General features: G+C 45.8%; 1 protein-coding gene across 1 annotated transcript in view; it reads right to left on the bottom strand.

Moving 5' to 3' along the window:
• ADAMTS20 (ADAM metallopeptidase with thrombospondin type 1 motif 20) overlaps positions 1–19,942 on the bottom strand; it is a 3,636,702-nt gene that overhangs the window by 2,260,912 nt on the left and 1,355,848 nt on the right. The window contains exon 16 of the mRNA XM_044087413.1: positions 19,552–19,647. Within this exon, the coding sequence (XP_043943348.1) occupies positions 19,552–19,647 (96 nt within the window). The remainder of the gene's footprint in view (positions 1–19,551; positions 19,648–19,942) is intronic.

Raw genomic sequence — 19,942 nt, 5'->3', positions numbered from 1 at the left:
TTTATGTACCACATAACCGTGGTGTTGTCTGTCTTTATCAGTAGTTGTCCTGGATGAAGTAGGTCCTTGAAGGCTGTCAGGGCATTTTGAGCAGCTAGCATCTCTTTTTGATTGATATGTAGATGCTTTTGGTTTGTGGACCAGGTGCCCTGAATGCCTCTTCCTGCCATGTGTGCCCCCCAGGCATAATCTGAAGCATCCGTCGTTAGGCTCTGCCTGACTGGGGTTAGCGAGAATGGCTGTCCCTTATTCTGGTGACAAGCCTTTGTCCACCAGCAAAACTCCTGTTGTAGGCAGGGAATTAGAGTAATCATTGTTTCCAGACTGTGGCAGTGCTATGTCCAGACACTTTTTAGGTACCATTGAATTTTCCTCATATGCAGTCTTGCATATGGAATTAATAAGAAGCAGGATGCCATGAAGCCCAAAGCCTGCAGAATTTTTCTTGCAGATAACTGGGCCTTTGTTGCCATTTCCTTGAAATAGGTAGTCTGTTGCCTTTGTTTGTCTGGAGTGAGATAAGCCATGTGGGCAGTTGAATTTAAGCTTGCACCCAGGAATATTATCTCTTGAGAGGGTACTAGTTTTGATTTATTTTTGTTGACTGTGTACCCTAGGCATGTTAAAAGTCTTATCACAAACGTCAGATGCTGTAGTAGAATGTCCTTGTTCTCTGCTTGAATGAGGCAATCAATCATCCAAGTAAGGATATATTTGTATTCCTCTTTGTCTGCAGTAAGCAATTACTGGTGCCAAACACTTTGTGAAGACCCTGGGCGCAGTAGATAAGCCAAAGGGCAGTGCAGAGAATTGGTAATGCTTTGAGGCAGCCTTGAATCTGAGGTATCTTCTGCATGATTGTCTGATTGGGACATGCAGGTATGCCTCTTTTAGGTCTAAAGTCACGAGCCAAGCCTTGCTGCCCAGCATGGGCATGAGCTGCTGTAAAGTCAACATCTTGAATTTTGGTATATCCAGGAAAGTGTTTAGGATAGAAAGGTCCAGTATTGGTCTCCATGCTTTGTCCTTTCTGGGTACCAAGAACAGTCGAGTAAAATCCTTGTCCCTGTTCTTGCTGTGGCACTTGTTGAATAGCCCTCATGTCCATGAGAGCTGTGACTTGTTTTTGAGCCTCTGCCCATTGATTTTTTGGCAGGTCTGGCCAACCGTTTGCCCGTGGCAGGGTACGGAAATGAAACTTGTAGCCTTGTGACACTATGTCTAGAACCCATTTGTCCTGGGTTATAACGTGCCAATTTTGAGAAAAAAGTGCTAGTTTTCCCCCTAAGGGTGCTGCCAGAAGATAAGTGCTTGGTGCAGGCAGGGGGAAGTCATTGGGACTGTTTCCTGTATGATTGTGCTTTGTCTTCTCCACCTTTGGAGGTAGAAGCACTCCACTGTTTAGACCTATAGGATCCTTGCAGCTGTGATCTGCCTCTAGGGTGTCTGGATCTGCCCCTTTCAGGTCTGTCTGAGACTGGAAAGGACCAGTTCTTTGTAGGCCAGTGTCTGCTAAATCTAGGCGGCTGTACCTGTAAGAAATCCTTGATCGTTTGCATAGATTTAGCTTTGTTCTCCATTTTCTTTAACACCTCTTCCGCCTTAACACCAAACAAGGTATCATGTTGTAAGGGAGCATCTAATAATTTTGCTTTAACATGGTCAGGCAAATTTTGTTCCTTTAGCCAAGCATGCCTCCTAATGACAGAACCCATAACAGCGGCCCTGCAGGAGGCCTTCAGAGAATCAAACCCACATTGCAAAGTATGCTTTCCAACTTGTTCAGCTGCATGCAATAAATCCTGCATTTCTTTGTTTTCTGTACATTCAGAATTTGTCATCATTTTCTGTTTAAGCAGTGTCATGACATATTGCTGATATTTAAGCATATGAAACTGGCAATTTAAGGCCCTTATAGCCAAAGTAGCAGATGTGTAAATCTTTTTCCCCATCTATCCAGTGCCCTGGAATCCCTGTCAGAGGGGGTAGGGTTTTTTGCAGTAGAAGCCTTGACCCCTTTTGGACCCTGAGAAATAGTTTCTGGGTCTGCAGTAGGGTTTTTGAAAAGGAATTTATGAGAGTCAGGGACCCAGTAGTATCTGTCCGGCTTAACAGGAGATGGAGGTAAAGAATCAGGGGTCAGACTAGACTCCTGAGAACACATCATCTACAATGTCCAACACAGGTGGGATAGCTAGAGGCCTGTGTTGAGGTAGTAAAAGGAAGTCTCTGAGCCTTTTCTTAGATTCTGAAAAGTCTTAGCTCTCCCAGTGGAAGTGCTCCCTCATGGTATGCAAGGTTTCCCCAAAATAGTAGTCCTCAGGAGGAGAAGCTGAAGGAATTGATTCTTCAGCATCAGAACCCTCATAGGGGGGAATAGAATATCCCTGATCAGAAGAAATGGAAACCTGATCTGAAGATTCATAGTCTGTCTCTTGCCTAGGCCTCTTATCAGGAGGGGGATGGGAACCCCTGAGCAAGGTAATTAAGTCTTCGGCCATTTTAAGCATCTGTTTCTTGGGCATGGAGGCCAGTCCTTGTGGCTGTTGAACTTGTTTCCTTGCCTTTAAAGGTGTTTTAGTCTTTGTCTTTGAAGTCGGTTTAATATATAATTGTTTAGGTCTGAAAATACCCTCAGAAGCTGATGCCTGCTCAGCGGCTCCGGACCCATCTGAGGGAATAATCTCTGAGGCTCCAATACCTTGAGTTTCCAGTGGCCTGGCCGACTCCACTTGGGAGTCGGTAGCGTCCTGCGACTCTAAAGTAGCGGGCGTTAGGGGCTGCGAAAGCACCTCACTGAGAACCGGCGACTTGCTTAAGAGAAGCTTCATCGTCAGTTTTGGACCTCAGTTGCCCGTCTTTTTCTTTGCGTTTTTTGTGAACTCCGGTAGTCAGATGGCTGTCCGACGACATTGTATAATTAAATCTTCGCCCAAAATAGCTTAATGCAAAATCGTACCGATGCTTAATAGTGCGTTGGTTAAATCTAGCACAAAACCAACAACTAGCAACATCGTGGTCAGGGCCTAGGCAAGGAAAACAGTAAGAATGAAAGTCCTTATGAGGTATTTGCTTCCCACAAGAAATACAATTATTAACTTTTTCTGACATCGGTCTGGAGCAAGAAAAAAGTTTCCCCAATGGGGTACTTAGCTTTTAATGAAGACTTCGGATCTGAAACTCGAACACGAAAATCTCAGGAGTCGGCCTACCGGCACTTGCAAACTGCTTCTGCTTCGGGCACCGCACGGCCAGAAAGACCAAATAAAATGGCGTTGGCTGCATCTTTTGTACCCCTGACGACCTGATGTCAGGGAAGAGGCAACAGCAACCAAAGCAGGACCCAAGACTTTGGAATTCAGGCCGACTGAGGGCAACCTGCCAACAGGATAACTCAAATGTAATGACTGCAACAGTGAAACACGAAGAACATCGGGTATCGAAGACTGCTCCAATGAACTCTATGGACTAGGTCGGACCCAGGTTAGATTTCTTCTAATTTACCATCATTCCCAAAAGTCTCGGAAGGGAAGGAGTGTACTGCAGGGCTGCTACCAGAAGATGCTTGGTGGGGGCGGTAAAGAGCCAACCGTCCAAATACAGAAACACCCGGAATCCTTGCAGTCTCAAGTGAGCTGTGACCACTGCCATGCACTTTGTGAACACTCTGGGGGCTGTAGAGAGTCCGAATAGCAGGGCATGAAATTGGTAGTAATTGGCTCCTAGAGTGTTTGTCCATTTTGATGTAGTAATACGCAATCCCGGAGATCTATCGAGCAGATCCAATCACCTTCCCTTAGAAAGGGGAGCATGGACTGAACCATGACCATCCGGAATTTCGTTTGGGCAACGGATTTGTTCAAATTGTTGAGATCCAGAATTAGTCTCCAGTCCCCTGTCGTTTTTGGCACCAACAAGAATCTTGAGTAGAATCTGGATCTGCATTGGTCTGTTAGGACTGTTTGGATGACTTTTTTGACACAGCTTGTTTATTTCTGCGGATGCTTCTTCCTTTTGACTGGGTGGAACATCAGGAAGTTTTGTTGGAAGCTTTGGATAAGTGATGAGGGGAATGGTGTAGCCTCTGATTATAATTTTCTGCACTCAACGGTTGGAATTTATTGAATGCCAGACAGCGTGGTGCAGAGAGAAACGTCCCCCGACTGCTTCCAGAGGAAAGCAATCAGGCCGCTCTTCAGGAGCACTGGTAGGGCTGCCCAGAGAAAGAATCCGAGTCCCTGATTATGCGGACCCCCCCCCCACCTCGGTAGGGGCGTCTTCCAGAATCGTAACCCCCTCTGTCCCTGGGGGTGTCATCTCCACGTGTGGCATGGAAAAGACCCTGAGATTTTGGCCATATTTTCCTACTCCTCTGGTTCCAGGAAAAGGAACGCTGTGGATTGGAAAAGTATAGACCTACGGCAGACAGGGTCTTACCATCCTTCTCACTTCCTGGTCAGGGTGTCTTTCACCTTAGTGCCAAAAAGGGAAGACGCTTCGATTGAACCACTCAGGAAGGAAGACTTGTAAGGGTCCACGAAGTCACCGAGGCATATCCAGGCATGGCGTCTCATAACTATGCCTGAACCTGCCGCTCTAGCCACTCCTTTGGTTGCATGTGAGAGCAACCTCATGGACGAACTGGAGACAAGATTCCAGGGGTGTGAGCTGTGACGTAACTTTGTCTCTTACACCATCAGACAGCTGTCCTGTGACCGTTCCAGAGAGTTCAGAAACCAAGTCTCTTTGGAGCCCCAGAAAAAATGTGCCAAGTAATCCAGAGACCATATGGCAAAAGTCGCTGAAGCAAAAACTCACTTCCCTAATCTGTCCACAGCCCGGGACTCCCTGTTTGGTGGATGAACAGTATGACTCTCTTCGGCGAGATCCTTTTTCGTGCCCGCCACCACCACCATAGCATCAACTGGTAAACCTCTAGGCTAATGTGGGGTCTCCTCGGGGGGGGGGGTAGTATCTTGTCAGGTCTCTAAGGGACTGACTCAACATAATCAGGGTTCTTCCAGGGGCGCTGGACCAAGAGTTGTACCAGCTCATCCACAGGCAGGGTCACCCAAGAGGTAGATGGCCAGGCATGGAAAGCCTGCAGAAACATGGACTCTTTGGAAGAAGGGTTGGTGGGCTTCCAATCACCCCTCTGTTTCAAGGATGTCCCCAAAAGAGACATCATCAGGGGTTGACCGTGGGGATTCTTCCCCATCATCGAAATCCATATCCTCTGTCAGAGACTTCAGGGGAGTTTATGTGCTTCCTCTTGCACAATCCCTTCCATGGTGTCTCCTCAGCGGGGGCCTCTGAGAAGAACTCAGAAGAGGGGGCACCCTGTAATGGGGTCTTGCACGACTTTCCTACTTGGTGTCCCAGGGTGGTGGCTTGTGTCAGCTGTAGCTCAGGGGAAAAGCAGGTCTGGGGTTCCGACATCAGTGGAATGCTTCCAGAAGCAACTGCCCTCTCCGTAGCTCAGAAAGCAGGTCTGCCCGAAGAGGTTAGAATCCTGGAACTGAGAGGGACAACCTTGGAACCGGGGTCACACCCCGCTCTGCTGAACAAGCTCTCGAGGGTGGAGCCTCAACCAGGATCAGTGCAGACAGAGCTCCCGGCACCATGGACGGAACCGTAGACACACTCAGAACCGTACTCCAAGCTGAAGAGCTTGCAGCCCAATCATGAAGCTGAGGAAGACTTGGTTCTGAAGGAACTGAAGGCCAAAGGGACAGTCCCAGAGCCACAGTGTGATCCACTACTGGTGCCAAGATGGGGGGGGGTTCCGAATAGGACATCGGAGCTGAAGACTTTGGAACTGGTATGGTCAAAGGAAGAGAACAGAATGGAGTCCGTGGAGAAACCAACCCAGATCCTGCAAGCAGATGGGTCCTAGACGGAGTGGGTATCCCCTAGCTGTCAACAGCTGATCCACAAGATGCACCACGTCAAACTTGGAAAGGCTCCTGGTGGATCTATGGACGCTCCCGACAGGGAGTCAGGTCATTCTAGGAACGGACTATATACTTGACCTAGAAAAGGATCTGCTGAAGGAGAGTATCGGGTCCGTGGTGTGGAGTCTATCGGCACCAATGTCTCAAGTTTGGAGACAGGAACCAATGGTGTCAAAATTGTCATTATTGGAACCATAAAAGGACTCGGTGTCGGAAGGGCACTTAGTTCCAACACAGAAGGTTCAGTAGTAAATGGAATCGCAGAGTTAGGCATCAAAGCGGCATTCAGTGTCGAAGTAGGAGCACCCTTTGGAAAATCAGTAGTCGATGCTGTAGACAAAATCAGACCCGAAACAGGTGCCAACAAAGGAATAGTCGTAATCAGAGCAGAAGAGGTTGGCGGCTATGAGGCAGACTTATGCTCCAAAGACAATTTCAGTACTTTAGACTTAACATGCTTTACGGCTACGAGGCAAATGAGATCTGAGGTAACAGGGAGAAAGGCACTATGGCTGGCGCGAGCTTGGTATTTGGCCAACTCGGTTCCGAGGATGGAACTGACAACCCATCAATGATGAATGGAAAGAAGATTAACAACATCAGATCTGTATTTTCATAAGCCAAATTATCCTGTCCCCTTCTAGGTACTCCATTACCATGAATATTACTTTTTCTCTTCATGACTCTCTCCATTTCAGACTTTAAATATGTGTACCGTTCATGTAATTCCTTATTCTCCCTTTATATTTCTTCAGTGGCTACAGGATGTAAGTTTAAGGCATCCACCACCACAGCATCTCTGTCCTTGGTGTCAGCAATATAATTATCAAGTCAAGTAAGCATTTTTTCAAGTTTTCTCCTAAAGATCAACATCAGCTGGTCCCAAGGCAAATTATCAGATACAGCCAGTTGGAAATCTTCTGGAAAGTCCTCTAAAGAAAACACTATTTCGCCACTATTTGCCATACAATCAGCAATTGGGTCCAACAGCTTTAACAAACTCAGACTTTTCCATCCTTTCTATTTTCTGTCTCCCAATCTTAATCAATAAACTTCACTTTTACTAACATCCAAATAATCGACTACAAGAAAAAATAATAACCAGGTATGTGTCATATGGTCATGAAATATGCCTTTTTTCTACAACACCATCACTAAAAGTGTTTTAATGGAGACTCTTGTGCCACATGACATGAAAGGCTATAGATCCAACACATACATATATACACACACATGCACAACAACACGTGTGCGCACACATACATATATACACACACAAAAATGCACACATACAAACAAACACGCACACACACATACAAATGTGCATAAATTGTGCCTCAGAATATGGCAAATACTACACATACATCAACATCTAGAATTAGTTCTGATTTGCTATTTCTGTGTTGATAGTCTGATTATTCTAAGGACTGCAGTTGGAATTCCAACAGGCAATTTTAATCCACATTATATACCTGTCTGCAGAGACAGAGATAGAGAGAGAGAGACAGAGCGCACAAGCTTCTGATGTGCTAGCATTAAAGATCAAGTTGCATACTAAACAACTAATTTCAATATCTTATGACTTTTCAGTACATAAGGCATGACTATGACCTGATGAATACATAGTGGTATGTCATGATTCAAATAGCTAATTAATTAAAATGACAAAATTTATAAATAATTAATTCACTCACCCACACATCCTCTGGTACCTAATTTATCCATTTCAAAGTTACATGACAACCAGAACTTAACCAGCACTCGGTGGATGCAAGGCAGAGAAATGAATCCAGGATAAGACGTCAGTCCATCATAGTACTCAGCAGACACACACACACACATGCACCAGTCTGTATGTACACCTATGGATAACTTGGAGGAATGACATTTCACCAGCAGCATGCCTTCGGAATGTGGGAAAAATCAGAGCATCCAGCAAAAACCCACATTGACACAGGTGGATAGCCTCTTCAAAACTGCACCACATCTGAGAACCAAACAGGTGAAATAGAGAGCTGTGAGGTACCAGTGCTAACCATTGTACCAGTGTACTGTCCTACAATTCCTTAACATTATTTTTCTTTGCATAAATAAACTATTTAGTCAGTTTATCATAACAGCTGCAATATACAACAGACTACTGTGCCCACACAGTGATCAAATAAAGTACAGCTGTGTACACTTACCAGAAATGTAGATGCTTGAGTACCTTCACTGTTGCAGTCATCACATTTGGGTTATCCCTGCTGGGGTAGCCCTCAGCTGGCCTGAATACCAGAGACTTAGTATTTCTGCGTCGGTTAATGTCGCTTGAAGACTGACGTCAGGTTGTCAGGGGTATAAAGGAAGGCAGTCGACGTCGACGTCAGTTTTTCTTGCCCTAACCGGTCAGGGGCCCCCAAAGTAGGAGGACAGGCTCTGGTGGCAGGACCCTACCAGTGGAAAAATATACCAATATGTCCCTTCTAAGGAAAGGAGAACAACAAAAAGAAAAAGGGGGAAGGAGGGAGGGAAACCAGGACTGCAACAGTGAAGACACTCGAACATCTACATTTATGGTGAGTGTACACAACTGTACTATGTTCTTCGTGTTTCACTGTTGCAGTCATCACATTTGGGTAGATTCCCAAAGCTGAGGAAATGGGTGGAGGCAGTTGGGGAAGCTAGGGGCTGACTAGCATGCCCTGCAAGACTGCAGAGTCAAAACCTGCCTGAAAAGAGAGGCAGGTGGTAATGTTTGGTAAAGGTGTGAACAGATGTCCAGGTGCAATCCTCCAGGATGTCCCTGGTGGGGACTCCTCTGAGGAATGCTGCAGAGGTGGAGGCTGCTCTGGTGGAGTGGGTCCTGACCCCCTTGGGGGGAGGCTTGCCATGCTGTTTGTAGCAGAAATGGATGCAGTGTGCTATCCAATTGGAAATTGTTTGTTTGGAGATGGCTTTGCCCTCTGCCCCTGAAGCAAAGCTAACCAGCAGTTGATCAGACTTTCTGAAGGGTTTAGTCCTGTCCAGATAGTATCTGAGCTGTCTGTGCACAGACAGAGAGTGCAGAATCCTTTCTCCCTTGTTTTGAGTGTTAGTAAAGAAGGTGGGCAAATGGATGGATTGGTTGAGAGCCACATTGGATACCACCTTGGGCATGAATGATAGATTAGTTCTGAAGGATACCCTGTCTGCATGGAAGATGATGAAGGGTTCCACTGCCATGAGTGCTTGCATCTCAGAGACTCTTCTGGCTGAAGTGATGGCCAGGAGGAAGGTTGTCTTCCAAAAGAGAAATTTTAGCTCTGCAGAAGAAGCTGGTTTGAATGGAGGCAGGGTGAGCTTTTCCAAGACAAAGTTAAGGTCCCAAGCCGGTGTTGGTGCCCTTATGGGGGGGGGGCCTCAAGTTGTTAGCCCCTCTGAGGAACTGTCTGATCAGAGGGTGTGAAAAAAGAGGCTGCTCAGTGGGAAAATGAGTGGAAATAGCAGAGGCGTGAATTTTTATAGAGGAGAAAGAGAGACCACTGTGTAGTAGGTCAGCTAAGTAATCCAGGATGAGAGGGATGGAGGGCTGTGCTGTATTGGCTTCCTTAGCCTGGATCCAGGTGCAAAACCTTTTCCTTTTATATGCATAAGACTTTCTGGTGCTAGGGCATCTGGCCTCTCGGATAACATCCTGAACCTGTTTACTAAGGAGGGTAGATTGGTGCGGGGTCAGGTTATAAGCCAAGCTGGCAAAATAAGTGTCTGCAATTGGGGGTGCATGAATTCCCCTTCCCTCTGGGTTAAGAGGTTGGGAATCTGAGAATATTCCATGGGGCAGTGGGGACAGGCTGAGCAGCAAGCTGTCCAGGCCAGTCTGGAGCTATGAGAATGGTCCTTGTTTTTTCCTCCCTTACTTTGATCAGTACCTTGGGAATGAGAGGTACGGGAGGAAAGGCATAGACCGAGAGGTTTACCCTGGGGAACGATAAGGCATCTACTTTCTATGCCATGCAATGATGCTCCCTGGTGCAGAATTTAATGAGCTGATGACTGGTGTGGGAGGCAAAGAGGTCGACCTCCGGGGTCCACATTTCTGAGTTATTAGTAAGAAGGTGTTTCTGTTGAGCTGCCACTCATGGTGGTCCAACAGTTTTCTGCTTAACTGGTCTGCCAGGGAGTTGAGAGAGCCTGGCAGGTATTGTGCGAGCAGGTGTAGATGCAAGGAAGAGGCTGTGAACCAAAGGGTCATGGCCAGCCTGCACAGCAGGTAAGAGTGAGTCCCTCCCTGTTTGTTGATGTATCACATCACTGTGGTGTTGTCTGTTTTGATCAGGAGAACCCCTGGAGAGAGAAGGGGTTTGAAAGCTATCAAGGCCTGCTGCACAGCCATCATCTCTTTTAGACTGATGTGCAGGGGGAGTTGCTGGGGGCCCTGTATGCACCTGCCATCCAGGTGTACACCCCAAGCATAGTCTGATGCATCTATGGTGAGGGTCTGGGCAGTGGGATGTGGGAAGAAAGGCAGTACCTTGTTGTGGGAGCAGGCTGTTGCCCACCAAAGAAATTCCTTCAGGCAAGGAATAATAGGCAAAAGAATTTCCAGATCTTGAGAGTGTCAACACCAAAGGCTCTTTAGGTACCATTGATGTTTCCTCATATGCAGTCTGGCTTATGGAATAAGGAGTATGCAAGATGCCATGAACCCCAGGGCTTGCAGGACTTCCCTTGCAGAAAGCTGGGGCCTGGAGGCCAGTTGAGAGAAGTAAGTTGATAGGAAACTTTGTTTCTCTGGTGTTAGGCATGCCATCTGGGATGCTGTGTCCAGACTTGCTCCCTGGAAGATTTTCCTTTTGGTGGGTACCTGTTTGGATTTCTTTTCATTGATTGTGTACACTAAAAAGGTTAGTAGGTCCTTGACAAAGGCCAGATCTCTGAGCAGCTTTTCCTGGCTCTCTGCCTGAATAAGGAAATCATCTAAGTAGGGGTAAATTTGAGTATTTCTTTGTCTGCAAAAAGCAATGGCCGGAGCCAGGCATTTTGTGAAAACTCTGGGAGCAGTAGATAAGCCAAAGGGAAACACAGAGAACTGAAAGTGTTGAGATCCTGCCCTGAACCGAAGATATTTTCTGCAGGACTCCCTGATAGGAATGTGGAGGTAGGCCTCTTTTAGGTCCAGGGTGACTAGCCAAGCATCCTTGGACAGCATGGGCAGAAGCTGCCAGATGGTGAGCATTTTGAATTTTGGGATCACCAGGAAGGTTTTTAGAATGGATGGATCGTGGATGGGGAGCCAAGTGCCCTCTTTTTTGGGTACCAGATAAAGTCTCGAATAGAAGCCTTGACCTACCTGCTCTGCACGAATGTGTTCTACTGCTTCCAAGAACAGCAGGGTATGGATTTGCTTTTGAGCCTCTGCCCACTGATTTGGTGGTAGATCTGAGAACCCTTTTGGGGTTGGAAGGGTGTGGAAGGAGAATTTGTACCCCTGAGACACAATGTTCAGAACCCATTGGTCCTTGGTAATGGTGGCCCAGGAGCTTGAGTGAAAAGAGAGTTTTCCTCCTAAGGCTATGTGATGGTGGGCAGAGGTGAGGTCAGGAGGGGGTGAGTCATTGTGAGTTTTTACCATAAGGGGGTGGCATAGAACTCCCTGGTTTTGAAATGGAAGCAGTCCACTGCTTAGATCTCTGCAACTCATGGGACTGCTATCTTGGAGGTCTGTTTCCATGGGGCTTAGGCTGGCCCTGTTTACTAGGTGCAGGAAAGGACCAGTGTTTGGAAGGAAAATGCCTGCTGAACCTAGGGGGCTGTACCTGTAAGAAATCTTTAACAGTCTGCATAGATTTTGCTTTTTCTTCCATCTTTTTATCACCTCTTCTGCTTAAGTACCAAATAAGTTATCTTTGTGCAAGGGTGCATCCAACAATTTTGATTTGACATGGTCTGGCAGGGGTTGTTCCTTAAGCCATGCATGTCTTCTAATGACAGATCCAGTGACTGCTGCCCTGCAGCAAGCTTCTAGGGCATCAAACCGCAGTGCAACGTGTGTTTAGTTACTTGACCAGCAGAGTGCATTAATTCCTGTAAATCTTTAAATTTGCCCATGCAGGAAAGGAGGACATTTTTTGTTTAAGGAGTTCCAAGGTATGTTGCTGATATTTAAGCATATGGAACTGACAATTGAGTGCCCTGATAGCAAAAGTAGCTGAGGTGTATACTTTTTTACCCCATCTGTCCAGTGCTCTGGAATCCCTGTCTGAGGGAGGTGGGATTCTTAGCTGAAGTAGCTTTAACCCCTTTTGGGACTGGAGTAATGATCTCAGGGTCTGCTGTTGGGTTTTTAAAGAGATATTTGTGACAGTCAGGGACTCTGTAGTACCCGTCTGGCTTTCTGGGAGCAGGAGGGTGGGTGTCTGGAGTCAAGATGGATTCAAGGAAGACATCATCTACCACATCTAGGACTGGGAGGATGGCTAAGGGCCTGTGCTGTGGAAGGTCCAGGAACTCAGAGTCTCTTTTTAGACTGTGGGTAGTCTTGACTCTCCCATTTGAAATGTTCCCTTAAAGTATGCAGGGTTTCCCCAAAGGAAAAATTCTCTGGGGGAGAGGCGGAAGGAATAGATTCCTCTGCATCAGAATCCTCATATATAGAGAGGAGCTGCATGTCTTCATAGTCAGATACATCAGATTAAACTGACTCTTGTTCAGACAAAACGTCTGGAGACAGATCTCTTTTTCTTTTTGAGGGAGTGGCTTGGCTTCCTCTAATCAGCATGATAAGGTCCTCTGCCATTCTAAGCATTTGTGACTGAAGCAAGGGAGCAAGCACCAAAGAATGGCTAGAAGTCGGTTTCTTGGGAGTGGTTCGACCCCTGGGCCTAAGGAACTCGGTTGGTTTAGAAAGAACTGTAGCCGTGAAAGAAGACGTTGGTTTATGTCTGGATTTGGTGTTGCGAAGGACTTCCTCAGAAGCCGATGCCTGCACAGTGGCTCCGGACCCATCCAAGGTAGAGTTGACCGCAGGATCCTTAGATGATGAAGAAGAGTTCTGTGGCATACCAGACTCCAAAAGCATCTTGGTAGAGGCCTGCAAATTAACTGAAGAGAGCTTCAGGGGCTGCGAAAGCACATCACTGAATTCAGGAGGACTGATAACCAGCTTGGCAGAAGTGTCATCGGAAGGTTTAGTCCTGTGCAGTCTGTCTCTGTCTTTATCTTTACTTTTTTCAGAAGGTCTGCCGCCAGGTGGCTTATGGAAGCCATATAGGAATTCGAGGACTGTAAATGGAAATATCTGGCTACAATAAGGGCCCGACGACGAATAGTTCTGGTGTTAAACAAAGCATAGAACCGATGAGGGATGTCATGGTCAGGGCCTAGACAAGTAGTGATGCAGTAGGAGTGGAAGTCCTGGTGTGGTATTTGCCTTCCACAGGCAAGACAATTATTAACTTTTTCTGACATCGGTTAGTGCAAGAAAAAAGGATGCCCAATGGGGTACTTAACTTTCGAAGACTTCAGCTTGGAAATGAAACTCAGGTAGCAGCTGACCGGCACTCATGCGAACTGCTTCTGCTTCAGGCTCCACATCAAGAAAGACTGTTGTAATGGCGTCGGCTTCCTTCCTTTATACCCATGACGACTTGACGTCAGTCTTTAAGCGACAGCAACCGATGCAGAAATACTTAGTCTCTGGTATTAAGGCCGGCCAAGGGCTACACCAGCAGGGATAAAGTACAGCTGTGTACCTACCATAAATGTAGATGTTCAATTGTATTCACTGCTGCAGTCATTACAATTGGGTTATCCTGCTGGCAGGCTACCAGCAGTCAGCCCGAGTTCCAAAGTCTAGGTCCAGCGTTGGCTGCTGTCGCCTTCTCCCTGATGTCAGTGCGCCAGGGGTATAAAAGATGCAGCCAACGCCATTTTCTTCAGTTTTTCTTGCCCCAGATGTCAGGTGCCCCTAAAAAAGTAGGCTAAAAAAATATGCCAATAAGCATGCATACACAAAAAACAACTTTTCCTTCATCTATAAGCAAATACACCACATAGGTTGTATAGAATAGAAAAGTACAGATAAGTCCCAGCAAGACAAAGGGGGATGGAGGGAGGGAAAACTGGACTGCAACAGTGAATACACTCGAACATCTACATTTATGGTAGGTACACAACTGTACTATGTTCATCGTGTTTCACTGCTGCAGTCAATACACATGGGTTGAATCCCAAAGCTAAGGTTGGGAGGCTGGTGCTAAATAGGATTAGGAGCGGCTATCAGGCCCTGCAGAACTGCAGTGGCAGAGCCTGCCCTAGATTTAGAGTAGAGAGGTAAGTGATAGTGCTTTGTAAAAGTATGCACTGAACTCCAAGTTGCAGCCTCTAAGATGTCTTTGGTTGGTACTCCTCTGAGGAAGGCTGCTGAAGTGGCTGCTGCTCTGGTTGAATGAGGCCTAATGCCCTTAGGCACTGATTTGCCATGCTGTGAATAGCAGAAACGAATGCAGTGGCCTATCCACTTTGAAATAGTCTGCTTTGAGATAGGCTTTCCTTGTGATCCTGCAGCATATGCCACTAGAAGTTGTTCAGTCTTTCTCAAAGCTTTGGTTCTGTCCAAGTAGAAGCGTAGCTGCCTGTGAATGTCCAAAGAATGCAGAAGTCTCTCACCCTTATTCTGTGGGTTTGGGTAAAAGGTAGGCAAATGAATTGTTTGGTTAAGGGCAACACTGGACACTATCTTAGGCATAAATGTAGGGTTTGTCCTCAGAGAAACCCTGTCAGGATGGAAAATGATAAAAGGTTCCACGGCCATGAGTGCCTGTAACTCTGAGACTCGTCTAGCGGAGGTTATTGCTAGGAGCAGAGCTGTTTTCCAGGATAAGAATTTTATATCAGCTGCAGAGGCTGGCTCAAACGGAGGCAGTGTGGGCTTTTCCAAGACACAGTTGAGGTCCCATGCAGGTATTGGTGCTCTCCTTGGGGGTCTTATGTTTTTTGCTCCTCTGAGGTACTGTCTTAGTAACAGATGAGAAAAAATAGGTGGTTCTGTATTGTAATGAGCTGAAATGGCAGAGGCATGAATTTTAATTGATGAAAAGGAAAGGCCTTTATCCAGCATCTCAGTTAAGTATTGTAAAATCTGAGGAATATTTGGAACAATCGTGTCAATCCCTTGTGCCTGGTTCCAAGCACAGAATCTCTTCCATTTTTCTGCATAAGATTTTCTGGTGCTAGGCCTCCTGGCCTCCAAAATAACATCCATCACTGCTTTAGAGAGAGGTGTGGCTACATTATTCGCCATGCTGCCAGGTTTAAGGTCCTGTGTTGGCTGCGCAGTATCTGACTGTCCTGTTGGGTCAATAAGTGAAGAATTTGAGGTAATGTGTAAGCTGGGCCTTGAGACAAGCTCTTTAGGATTGGGTACCAGTGCTGGCAGGGCCAGTCTGTGGCAATCAGCATCATTTTTGGCTTCTCTTGTCTGACCCCAAGGAGTACCTTGGGGAGGAGAGGCAGAGGAGAAAAGGCATATACTGTTAGGTTTTTCTAGCTGAAAGATAGAGCATCCACTTTCCACGCTTGCTTGTGAAAAGTCCTTGTGCAGAATCTCTGTAGTTGGCAGTTGTGAGGGGAGGCAAATAGGTCTATGTCCGGGCATCCCCAGTTCCTTGTTATCATGCTGAAGACTTGTGGATCCAATTTCTACTCGTGGGGATCCATTAGGTTTCTGCTTAGTTCGTCTGCCAGAATATTTCTCCCTCCTGGCAGGAATTGTGCTTGCAGATGTACTTGGTAAGTCAATGCTGTGTCCCACAAGTTCATGGCTAGTCTGCAGAGAGGGTAGGAATGTGTGCCCCCCTGCTTGTTTATGTACCACATGACTGTAGTAGTGTCCGTCTTTATCAGTAGTTGTCCTGGATGAAGTAGATCCTTGAAGGCTGCCAGGGCATTTTGAACTGCTAGCATCTCTTTTTGACTGATAATGTAGATGCATTTGACTTGCGGACCATGTGCCCTGAATAAATCTTCCTGCCATATGGGGCCCACCAGGCATAATCTGATACATCTGTTGTCAATGTTTGCCTGGCTGTGGGTAAGGTGAATGGCTGTCCCGTGCTGTGGTGACAGACTTTTGCCCACCATTGAAACTCCTGTTGTATGCAGGGAATGAGGGTAATTATTGTTTCCAGGCTGTGGCAATGTTGAGCCCAAACACTTTTCAGATACCATTGAAGTTTCCTCATATGCAGTCTTGCATATGGAATTAACAGAATGCAGGATGCCATGAAACCCAAAGCCTGCAGAATTTTTCTTGCAGATAACTGGGTCTTTGTTGCCAACATTTTGGAATAAGTAGTCAGTTGCCTTTGTTTTTCTGGCGTGAGATAAGCCATCTGGACAGTTGTATTTAAGCTTGCACCCAGGAATATTATCTCTTGAGAGGGTACAAGTTTTGATTTCTTTTCGTTGACTGTGTACCCTAGGCCTGTTAGTAATCTTTTTACAAATGCCAGACGCTGTAGTAGAATGTCCTTGTTCTCTGCTTGAATACGTCAGTCGTCCAAGTAAGGATATATTTGTATTCCTATTTTGTCTGCAAAATGCAATTACTGGTGCCAGGCATTTTGTGAAGACCCTGGGCGCAGTAGATAAGCCAAAGGGCAGTGCAGAGAATTGGTAGTGCATTGAGCCAGCTATGAATCTGAGGTATCTTCTGCATGATTGTCTGATTGGAACACGCAGGTATGCCTCTTTTAGGTCGAAAGCCACAAGCCAAGCCTTCTTGCCCAGCATGGGTAGAAGCTGCTGCAGAGTTAACATTTTGAATTTTGGAATATGCAGGAATGTATTTAGTATAGACAGATCCAGAATTGGTCTCCAGGTTTTGTCCTTTCTGGGCACCAAGAATAGCCTTGAGTAAAATCCTAGTCCCTGTTCCTGCTGTGGTACTTGCTGAATGGCTCTTATGTCCATGAGGGATGAAACTTGTTTTTGTGCCTCTGCCCATTGATTGTGTGGCAGGTCTGGCATACCGTTTGGCAGGGTGTGAAAGTGGAACCTGTAACCTTGAGATACGATATTTAAGACCCATTTGTCCTGGGTGATCATGTGCCAACTTTGTGCAAAAAGTGCTAGTTTTCCCCCCAAAGGAGCTGCCAGAAGATAAGTGCTTGGTGCTGGCAGGGGAAAGTCATTGAGACTATTTCCTGTATGGCTGTGATTTTTCCTCCCTGCTTTTGGAGGTAGAAGCACCCCATTGTTTAGACCTGTATGAGCCTTGGGGCTGTTATCTGCCTCTGGGGCGTCTGTATCTGTCTCTCTGTGGCCTGTCTGACACTGGAAAGGACCAATTCTTTGCAGGCCAGTTCCTGCTAAATCTGGGTGGCTGTACCCGTAAGAAATCCTTGACTGTTTGCATAGATTTAGCTTTGTCCTCCATTTTCTTCAACACCTCTTCTGCTTTAACACCAAACAAGGTATCATGTTGTAATGGGGCATCTAATAGTTTTGCTTTAACATGAGGGGGCAGATTCTGTTCTTTTAACCAAGCATGCATCCTAACAACAGACCCTGTAACAGCGGCCCTGCAGGAGGCCTCTAGAGAATAAAAACCACATTGCAAAGTATGCTTTCCCACTTGTTCAGCTGCATGCAATAAATCCTGCATTTCTTTGTTTTCTGCACAATCTGAATTTGTCAACATTTTCTGTTTAAGCAGTGACATAATATATTGCTGATATTTAAGCATATGAAACTGACAACTTAAAGCTCTTACAGCCAAAGTAGCAGAAGTATAAATCTTTTTCCCCCATCTGTCCAGGGCCCTTGAATCCCTATCAGAGGGGATAGGGTTTTTTTGCAGTGAAAGCCTTGACCCCTTTGGGACCCTGAGAGATAGTTTCTGGGTCAGCAGCAGGGTTTTTATAAAGAAATTTATGTGAATCAGGAACCCTGTAGTATCTGTCTGGCTTAACAGGAGCTGGTGGTAAAGAGTCAGGCGACAGACTCTGAAAATACATCATCTACAATGTTTAAAACAGGAGGAATAGCAAGGGGCCTGTGCTGAGGTAATAAAAGGAAGTCTCTGAGCCTCTTCTTGGATTCTGAGTAATCTTGGCTCTCCCAGTGGAAATGCTCCCTCATAGTATGCAGGGTCTCACCAAAAGAATAATCCTCAGGAGAGGCTGAAGGAATAGATTCTTCCGCATCAGAATCCTCATAGGGAGGAAGAGAATATCCCTGTTCAGAAGCGGAATCAGAGGAAATGGAAACCTGATCTGAAGATTCATATTCTATCTCTTGCCTAGGCCTCTTATCAGGAGGGGGCTGGGAACCCCTGATCAAAGTAATTAGGTCTTCGGCCATTTTAAGCATCTATTTTTTAGGCATGGAGGCCTGTCCAGGAGAATGCTGTACTTGTTTCTTTGTCTTTAGAGCTGCTTTAGTCTTTGCCTTTGAGGCTGAAGTTGGTTTTACATATAACTGGGTAGGCCTGAAAACACCCTCAGAAGCGGATGCCTGCTCAGCGGCTCCAGACCCATCTGAGGGAATAGTTTCCAAGTGTCCAATACCTTGAGTTTCCAGCGGCCTAGTCAGCTCCACGTGGGAGTCGGAAGCGGCCAGTGGTTCTGAGGTAGCGGGTGTCAGGGGCTGTGAAAACGCCAAACTGAGAACTGGCAACAGGCCTAGCGGAAGCTTCGTCGTCGGTTTTGGACCTCGGATGCCTGTCCTTTTCTTTTTCCTTGCGCTTGTTGTAAACTCCAATAGTCAGCTGTTCCGACAGCATTATATAATTGAATCTTCTGCCAAAGTAATGAAATGCAAAGTCGTACCGATGCTTAATACTGCGTTGGTTAAATCTAGCACAAAACCGACAACTAGTAACGTCGTGGTCAGGGCCTAGGCAAGGAATACAGTAAGAATGAAAATCCTTATGAGGCATTTGCTTCTCACAAGAAATACAATTATTAACTTTTTCTGACATTGGTCTGGAGCAAGAAAAAAGTTTCCCCAATGGGGTACTTAGCTTTAATGAAGACTTTGGATCTGAAATTCGAATTTGAAAGTCTCAGGAGTTGGCCGACCGGCACTTGCGAACTGCTTTTGCTTCGGGCACCGCGCGGCAAGAAAGACTTAAGAAAATGGCGTCGGCTGCATCTTTTATACCCCTGGCACACTGACGTCAGGGAGGAGGCGACAGCAGCCAACGCCAGACCTAGACTTTGGAACTCGGGCCGACTGCGGGTAGCCTGCCAGCAGGATAACCCAACTGTAATGACTGCAACAGTGAAACACGATGAACATCCCAAATGTGATGACTGCAACAGTGAAACATGAAGAACATATTTTAATGTTTCAGAAATTGAAAAATGAGAACTCTGTTTTTATGTTATTTATCACATAAAAAGGAACCATGATTTGTAAACAAACCACACGAAAAGTTTACTCAGTGGTTGAACAGCATGTTTCATGAATGACTTCTGTCATTGATTATTTTTCTTTTAAATGAACTTTACACCGTACTGAACCTGTGCTGAAGCTTATAGAGATCCCAAACAAAATGTTAAAAATAGACAATATCCTTATGCTCATAACCAAACACCATCAAAAATTTGCATAGTACACAAGTTCAGCTTACCAAGATAGTTATCATCATCTGGTCTTCCTGAATAGCTATGTTGTCGGATATCAATGCTAGTTGCTCCTTCAGGAATTCTTACAACAACGTTGTATCCTAGTGGAATGCAACAGCATATGAATAAACTCATTTATCCCAATAAAGCAGACAGCTGTCTTTGGCATTTGACCACTATTACACATAGTGATAAGTTCAATGTAATTCTGACAAACTACAATCACAAATCAAGTCAGTATTTCAAAAGTTTATATTCTCTTGGAAGTGTTTAATCCACAGTTCTACTCATCTTTCCTTCAATGAGTGCCTACAAACCTATCTAATTACTTTAATATAAAAAAAAAATGTAAATGCAGTTGTGTCAAGGGGATATTTGTGCTTACAAGTACTTGTC

Source organism: Protopterus annectens, chromosome 11.part0 (assembly GCF_019279795.1).
Source record: "Protopterus annectens isolate FY-2018-M chromosome 11.part0, PAN1.0, whole genome shotgun sequence".
NCBI classification, from domain to species: domain Eukaryota; kingdom Metazoa; phylum Chordata; order Ceratodontiformes; family Protopteridae; genus Protopterus; species Protopterus annectens.
Note: the sequence above shows the minus strand (reverse complement) of the source record. Positions and strands in the feature narration are given on the sequence as shown.